Raw genomic sequence first — 8,508 nt, 5'->3', positions numbered from 1 at the left:
ACCGGAAAGGACTATGTCCCTCATCAGCCCGCATTATCTCAGAGTTCAGATTCAAGTCCAGCCAGAAGCTCCGAGGCTTGTGGGCCAGAAACGGCCGAAGCCAAAGTGCTTTTTGACAAAGTGGCTTCTCAGGGAGAGGTCGTTCGAAAACTAAAAGCCGAAAAAGCCTCCAAGGTTAGTGCGGCCATTTGTCTGTGTTTTTATTTTTTACATGATAGACTATTTTTTTTTTCCTGGAACACCTTCTCTATCAGATCTAGCAAACGTCTACTCATGTATTCTCAGTTCTGACCTCTTTTATCTTGCCTTTTAGAGAAGCCTTTGTCGATCCTTTCTTCCCCCAACTAGATTTGACTGCACAGTCTCATGCGACACTGTCTTTCTCTGACATAATACTTAAACACTGTATTTCACTTGTTTGTTAAATTGCCTGTTTCTCTCTAGTCTGTTAGGTCCTTGGGTCTAGTCTGCTAGGATCTAGCCCCTCAGAGTGCCTGGCTCATCGTGGGCCCTTGATGCATAATCTCGGTTTGATTTATTCTCTTAAAGCTCTTTCAGTCTGAAATGGCAAGTTCTATTTTGAACCATGGTGTAGTTTGTGCTGAGTGTATTATCTTTATATGAATAGGACTTTCTGGTACCGATAGATTCACGTGAGTGGAAACCACTAAGTCATTTCAGGTTTTAAAATTTAACCAGCAATACAGAAGCCTGACTGTTGTCATCTTTATAATTGTGAAATTTCAGCTTATGTAATTTAATGGCTCGTAACATAAATAGCAGTCGAATACACGTACTAGTGCTTTCTACTGGAACTTTCTGCCGTGATGGAATGTTCTAGAACAGTTCTGTGCAGAACGGTCGTCATTAGCCACCTGCGGCTACCGCGTGCTCGAAACGGGCTGCTGTGCCTGAGGAAATGAAATTTTAATTCCCTTTAGATTGAATTTAAATAGCCAGATGTAGCTGGTGACTCCTGTCTGGACAGTGCAGTCACAGCACTGTTTTTCGGTCACTCCGTTGCTCAGTCTGTCCTCATGTATCGTATTCTGTTCGTTTTCAGCAGTTCGTATGTGTAGCGTCGTCCAGTGCTGCCCCGTGCCCCTGCGCCCTCCCTTCGGTGTTCAGATCTGCGTGCAAAGCTGTGGACGCAGGCGCTCAGGGGTTTGGATTAAACAGTATCTTTTTCTCTCCCTGTGGTGACCGCAGGATCAGGTAGGCCCAGCCGTGCAAGAGCTGCTTCAGCTGAAGGCGCAGTACAAGGCGCTGACGGGAGCAGAGTACAAGCCTGTCTCCGCCGCCGGCGCCGAGGACAAAGACAAGAAAAAGAAAGAAAAAGAAAACAAATCCGAAAAGCAGAATAAGCCTCAGAAACAGAGTGACGGCCAGAAGAAAGACGCCTCCAAACACCCGGGGAGCGGGCTGGCGTCCGGCGGCGCCGGAGAAGGGCAGGGGCCCCGCAAGCAGACCAGGTGAGGGGGTGAGGGGGGCCGCCGCTGCGCGGGGGGCTCCACACCACGTCGGGGCGGCTAAGGTGCAGTGCCAGCAGGTACTTCTGTTACTTGTCTGTTTGTTTGCTCCCTTGCTTGGGGCAAGAACCGCAGAATATAACGGGGTCTGGGACACCTCCACCTCCGCTCGTCTCCCCTTCCCTGTCCCTCGTCCCACCTTTTAACACGGTTGGTACCTAACTGCACACGTTGCTTTGTACCTTAGAAGCAGAGTTTTCAAACGAAAATCTTTTGTGTGGATTAAATGCAAATTTCATCCTCAGTGGGATTTTAAAATTGGTTTGGTTAAATATACAACAAAGCTGGTTTAAAGACGAGACAGTGGAAAAGATGCTGTTTCAGTTTCTTCTGATCCATGTGATTCTGCTGCCTATAATCTCCACCCTCAAAGCAGAGGGAACTTTGTGCTAGGTTCTTTAATGGCCTCATGAGAAGGAAGAGCTGTTATTAGCAACTGCTATTTTGAGATACTCGATTTTGGATTTGTTTAGCTGAATTTTCAAATTCTGCCTCTTATCTCTCATCATACACACAATGTCTCCTTAAACAAGAGAATACAGTTATTTTCCTCGCCTGTCGGCGGGATGATCAGATTTGCAGAACAGTGGAACAGAGACCACAACGTCTCACTTTTGACCTCCTGACGGCTTGTGAAAGGCCAAGTTCACATAGGCATTTGGTTGAGATGTGTCAGAGTGAAGCCACAGATAATCGAATTGTAAATACATCAGTAAAACCTTTTGTGCAGACTTTTAAAAATTATAACTCATCAGTAGGTTTTTGTAAAACATAACTCATAAGTAGGTTTTTCTAGGTCGGTCACAAGACCACAGTTCCCTGAATGATTGTTGGTATTTTAAGAAAAAGATTATTGTCCGGAATAGTTTTTTTTTAATTGCAGATCTAATCTATTTTGGAAGCATCTCACTCTGCAACTTTTACTTACTGCAGTTAAAAGAAAAATTTATAGCATACATTAGGATATACCTACCTGTATATACACACTTAACATAGAGCCGTTGTTTTTATTACTTTTAACATGTTACTTTGAGTGAGACACTGATCTTACTAACTACAATTTTGCCTGGATTGAGGTTGGCAAAAGATTCGTGTTTTTTAGTGAAAAAATACCGTACGAATAGGCCCTGTAATTATTACAATTATATTACATTAAAAGACGTCTACACTAAAACCACAGCTTTTGTTGGGCGTGGCTTTCCTAGTATTTTGTGGACAGTATCTCACCACCTTTTAAGAGATGCTTGAATTGTTTTTTAAGTTAAAACATCATCTTGGGAATGAATATAGAAGAGATACAACTAACTCATGACAGAACCAACTCATGTTGAAGAAAAGTTAATCTATTTTGAACATTAGAGGTTTATTTCCATTCAACCTAAAAGTAATTGCTGAATGAAGGAATTGATATTTTATTTTCCATATCTGCAGGTTGGGTCTTGAGGCAAAAAAAGAAGAAAATCTTGCAGATTGGTATTCTCAAGTGAGTATTCATTCCGTTGATTTTTATGTTTTAAATTTCTCAAAGGTGACTTTATATGTAGATTCCAAAGTCCAGACACAGTAATAATGTATAATGCCTTTACTAGTACATAATATAGTCATTTAACATGTCACAGTTTTCAGAGCATGTTCACGTAGTCTTGAATCCAGAAGTAGCTCTATGAGAGAGCTGATTTTTTCTTCATCACTGTGCGGTAAAGGGATTAGTCCAAAGTCACGTAGATAGTAACTTCAGAAGCAAGATTGGAATTCAGGCCTTTTTAGGAGTTTAGGGCCCTGGTGTTTCTCAGTATAAAAAGGTCCATTTTACACTCACATTAAGAGGGTGGACCACTGTGCAAGCCTCCGGATTTGAAGCTCGGATTTTAAACTCTCGGCGCTTGTGCTGTAATTTTGGTTCAGTTTAGGCTTTAAAGACTATTTTTCTTTTCAAAAGGTCATCACAAAGTCAGAAATGATCGAATACTACGATGTAAGTGGCTGCTACATTCTTCGGCCCTGGGCGTATTCCATCTGGGAATCCATCCGAGACTTTTTTGATGCCGAGATCAAGAAACTTGGTGTTGAAAACTGCTATTTCCCCATGTTTGTGTCTCAAGGCGCGTTAGAGAAAGAGAAGACTCACGTTGCTGATTTTGCCCCTGAAGTAAGTGAGCGCCCTTTATTTAATTTTGCAGCTTTTTTTTCCATAAACTCAAAAGTGTATTTTCAGCTCACACTCGAATCGTAATTTAAAAGGCAAATTATAACAGCCAATTTAGAGAAATATAAAGCCATTTAAAAAAATGTATTTCTACCTTCAGGGCGACTTATGATCATGTGTGTTACGTTAAGTAATTAGCTGGTTTTTACTTTTCTCTAAGCATGAAGGACAGTAAGTATCTGTGTTTTATTCACAGTGCACAGCATTATTTGACTTGCCTTAATCGATACAGCAAAAATCGAATTAGCAGTTTACCAACACATATGCTGTTTCACTAAGTACCGTTAAAAAATGTGTTAACAATGATTTTGTCTTACTAGGTTGCCTGGGTTACAAGATCTGGCAAAACAGAGCTGGCAGAACCGATTGCCATTCGCCCTACCAGTGAAACAGGTGAGGGTGGACGCCGAGCACAGAGCGAGCTCGCTGACACGTGAGAGTCAGCTCTGGCGTAGTCCCAGCTTTTATTTGTGACGTTTATAACCCTTGTCGATGCTACATAAAGCTTCATGAGTGTCGATAAAGTTGTGTAGAATTTTATTCTCTGTACAATGTTCATTGCAGAGTTCTTTATCATTAGGACAAAGGTGTATTTTTAGAACACTTTGGTTATCTTTTATTTCATGCTAAAATTTTTCAGGGTTTTCCAAGGAATTTCATTCTTGGAATAATGTTTTATGTCAAATTTACTTACAAATTTTGTTAGTCATTTTAATGTTACGTTTACATTATGTAAGATTTCTCTAAGGTACTAAGTGATTTCATTTACATCTTGTATTATTCTTAAAACAGCGTAGTGAAGAAGGTAGAGCTATTCTTCTCTCCGTTTTGCAGGTAAAGGTCTCCGAAAGGTTAAGTGAAAGTTTCCTAAGTTACGCATAGTAACTGGGAGTGCCATTTGGAACTTTTGAGCGTTTGGGCTCATCAGTGACTTCCAAAGTTAATGAAGCATCGTTAGTGAAGGGTTATTTGCCTTTCGATACTTCTAGGGACACTTTTGAGTAATGCCATGTTGGTGCATTATTGAAATTATGGCACAGCTTATTTTCACACCCCAGATCGGCAGAGTTTTGTTTCTTTAATGGTAGATGATCATGAGTAGGCCGCGGTAAAGGCTTCACGGAGAGTAGCAGCTCGTGGTAAGGGCTTTCGTCCCCCCGGCTGATGCCGCAGAAGGGCAACTTGAATTCTCGTTCCGATGCATAACTGCTGGGTTCAGCAAGTTATTTAACGTCTCCAGGCTCAGTTCCCACATCTTTGATTACAGTTTCTACTTTGTGGGTTGAATGTGAGGGTTGAACAGGATAATGAACGCAAAGAACTTAACATAGAATGTGGTAGATACTATACGATCTTCTGCTTCGTGTTTTTGAAAACAAAACAGCTGAAAAGCAATCAAATTAAATGTTAAACGTAAATCTCATTGTGAAGAACACAAACATGGTCAGGTTTTGATAGTTTTATTTCCTCGACGAATCTGCGTTTTGAAATACATAATAATACCATTTACTGACCATTGAAACATTGCAAAGCATTCGTGCAAGCAAAGCATCCTGCTTCCTGTTAATCGCGTTGCCAGCTTAGCCCTTAGCAACCTCGGGGCGAGAGGACACCTTGACTGACTCGCTCCGCCTGTGTCTTCCTGTGTCTTTCAGTCATGTATCCTGCATATGCGAAGTGGGTGCAGTCACACAGGGACCTGCCCATCAGGCTCAATCAGTGGTGCAATGTGGTGGTGGGTACACAGCCCTTCTCATCTACTTTCGGTATTCTTCTTCATTGGTTTTTTGTTTTGTTTTGTTTTTTTACAAAAAGTGCATCTTGTTTTTCCTTATTTGTATATTCAAAGAATTGGGAGTAAAGAAACATTTTTGAAGTACTCTGGATCACAGTCATGATTTCTGATCGTCACGTACAGTTGTTAGCGAAAGGCAGAAAGCTCCCTGTAATGACCAGCCTGTCTTCTCGCCTCTCCTAGCGCTGGGAGTTCAAGCACCCGCAGCCTTTCCTGCGGACTCGAGAGTTCCTGTGGCAGGAAGGGCACAGCGCCTTCGCCACCTTCGAAGAAGCAGCGGAGGAGGTATAAGGCGCCATCTTCCTCGTTATGTTTCATATTAGGTTTAATTTCTTTGTCCTCGCTGTGCGTTTTTTTCTTTTTCCAGTTGTAAGTAATTCAGTACTATCTACCTGTTGTTAGTCATTCAGTAAAAAACTGTAAATTGAAATTCGATGTGACCTCAAAGTAACATGAAAAGTTTCTTGGTATAAATTATTTTATTACTTACATTTGACCTGTTAAAAGAAAACATAAGTGGATTCAAATGTGCATGGACTTCAGCAACTACTTACTGAAATTTTATTAGACGATGTGCTGTTTTAAATTTTCAGATATTACGAGCAGTGTAACGAGGAAGACTTTAATATAGAGGAGAAATTAAAGTCTCGTGGGTGAAAGTAATTATCCTTCGGGAGACTTTTCACCCTGGTTATCGTGTATCTCTCAAAAGCATCAATTTTCCCTTATGTTCAGCATTTTCAAAGTTATTTAACTTCTGTTCACACCGCTTCGCTATACCGTCTTGATAAATTCACACTGGCTGCTTTAACCTTTCCTTAAAGGTTTTTCCCAGCACAGTTAGTTTCAGACAGGACCGTTTTGTACATCTGTCCTGGAGGAACGTACCGTGAACTTGAACCCTTACATGCACTTGTTGCAGGTCCTGCAGATCCTTGACCTGTACGCTCAGGTGTATGAAGAGCTCCTGGCGATCCCCGTTGTGAAAGGACGGAAGACCGAGAAGGAGAAGTTCGCCGGGGGCGACTACACCACCACGGTGGAGGCGTTCGTGTCCGCCAGCGGACGAGCCATCCAGGTACCGGCCTGCCTTGCGGTCCATAGGAAACCACCAGAGACGCAGATTCCTAGAAAGCCAGTAGTTCAGGTGCTTCCTGGGCCACACTTAACCTCCCGCACAGCCGTGCATATTTCTGAGTGTCCGAGGCTGGTCGCAGGAGGCCTGGCACCCTGACTCACCAGGGACCCTTGCTGGCCCTCGCAGTCACCGCTGCTCGTGGAAGGGGCTCCTCGCAGCCGTCTGCTGTTGTAGTGGCATTTGCCTACACGTTTTTATATTAAACACGTTCCGAAAACCTAAGCCATATCTGTTTAGGCTTTCAGAACGTGTTTAACATAAAAAACCAGCAGAGATCAAAAAGCCTAGTGCCATTTTAAGGCACATGATCTTATCGTTTTCAGAAGCATGATAGGTTATCGAGATTAAAGCTCATAGCTCATCTTTCTCTCTATTTTAGGGAGCCACATCACATCATTTAGGGCAGAATTTTTCCAAAATGTTTGAAATCATTTTTGAAGATCCAAGGACACCAGGAGAGAAGCAGTTTGCCTACCAGAACTCCTGGGGCCTGACCACCCGCACGATTGGTGTCATGACTATGGTCCACGGGGACAACGTGGGCTTAGTGTTACCGCCCCGCGTCGCTTGTGTTCAGGTGAGGGAGGCGTTTGTCACGCCTTTTATAAAACAGGCCACATCTACTGAAGGAGATTTGAAAGGGTGACTTTCTGGGTATCCTTTAGGTAGATTTCACTGATGCAGAGACAACACAGAATACAGTCCAGACTTTAGTATTGTGCAACTACAGATATCGTTTCTGTTGTTTTTTACTCTCTACTCTTTTAGCTACTTTACATAAAACTTTTTTAGAAATCATTCTTTGAAATGATTTATAATAGGTTAGGTGAAATACGGTAGCTCAATTGGAAATGCGCTTTTTGGCATGGACTGGCAGTATGCAGCTAACTGCTAGACCTGTGCAGATGGGAAATCACACAGTCGATCTGTGTGGAGTCACAATCACTAGTACGCTGTGACTCCTGGACGTTACCTGGTGGTCCGACTTCATTCGTCACTTCTGTACGTCATGTCTGTGTAAGCGTGTGATGTCATTATGCCGGGCTCTAGGTGGTGGTTATCCCTTGTGGCATTACGAACGTACTTTCCGAAGAAGACAGAGATGCTCTGATTGCCAAATGCAGTGACTATCAGAGGCGGCTGCGCAGCATCAACATTCGGGTCAAAGTCGATTCGAGAGATAATTATTCTCCAGGTTGGAAATTCAATCACTGGGAGCTCAAGGTAAGTTCTTGAGTTGCATCTTTTACTCCCAGTTTGAGTCTGTATTTGCTTTGCTCGATACGTACTTTTATGAACGTAGGACTTTTTTATTATTTTTCTCTATTTTGGTAGTTGTGAGTTCTTCGCTGAAACCGAGCGTTGAGCACAGATGCAGTTCAGTGCTTTGGAACAGTGATACCCAAGTTTATACATCTGCTCAACTTAAAATCTTTTTTGTGGAAGCTTTTTTTTTATTATGTTAGAATAAAAATGATCCTGAAGACCTTGTTTATGATTAATAAACCTCACGGTTATCACACTGAAATGTTTATACCAGGAATTCACGTAAGTTATTTAGAACAGACCACTCGAATCGTAGTGTGTGGGCGTCACTTAGTTTCCGTGGTTACAGCTGACCAGCAGAGCACCACGGGTTAATTTCATACTTGGTTCTGCACACCACAGTGTTTCATACCAGCTTGTCGGTTTTTATTTTGTGCATTCAAGGCTAGTCTATCTAAACTCCGGCTTCATGCTTTTAATGCAATTTTCATTTATTGCACATTGTGATGAAGAGATGATCTGTATTCATAATTCCATTTTCAAACAACTGGGATTTAACTTTTTCTGGTTCTGA

The 8,508-nt window shown here is 42.1% G+C and overlaps 1 protein-coding gene across 1 annotated transcript in view; it reads left to right on the top strand.

Annotated features, from left to right (window-relative positions):
- The window catches only part of EPRS (glutamyl-prolyl-tRNA synthetase), a 50,285-nt gene that overhangs the window by 33,754 nt on the left and 8,023 nt on the right, over positions 1 to 8,508 (top strand). The window contains exons 18-27 of the mRNA XM_023534152.1: positions 7 to 174; positions 1,210 to 1,472; positions 2,961 to 3,012; positions 3,469 to 3,678; positions 4,056 to 4,128; positions 5,391 to 5,470; positions 5,714 to 5,815; positions 6,453 to 6,608; positions 7,048 to 7,245; positions 7,719 to 7,901. Coding sequence (XP_023389920.1) covers positions 7 to 174; positions 1,210 to 1,472; positions 2,961 to 3,012; positions 3,469 to 3,678; positions 4,056 to 4,128; positions 5,391 to 5,470; positions 5,714 to 5,815; positions 6,453 to 6,608; positions 7,048 to 7,245; positions 7,719 to 7,901 — 1,485 coding nt within the window. The remainder of the gene's footprint in view (positions 1 to 6; positions 175 to 1,209; positions 1,473 to 2,960; positions 3,013 to 3,468; positions 3,679 to 4,055; positions 4,129 to 5,390; positions 5,471 to 5,713; positions 5,816 to 6,452; positions 6,609 to 7,047; positions 7,246 to 7,718; positions 7,902 to 8,508) is intronic.

This window comes from Pteropus vampyrus, unplaced genomic scaffold (assembly GCF_000151845.1).
Source record: "Pteropus vampyrus isolate Shadow unplaced genomic scaffold, Pvam_2.0 Scaffold121, whole genome shotgun sequence".
In the NCBI taxonomy this organism is placed as follows: Eukaryota; Metazoa; Chordata; class Mammalia; order Chiroptera; family Pteropodidae; genus Pteropus; species Pteropus vampyrus.
Note: the sequence above shows the minus strand (reverse complement) of the source record. Positions and strands in the feature narration are given on the sequence as shown.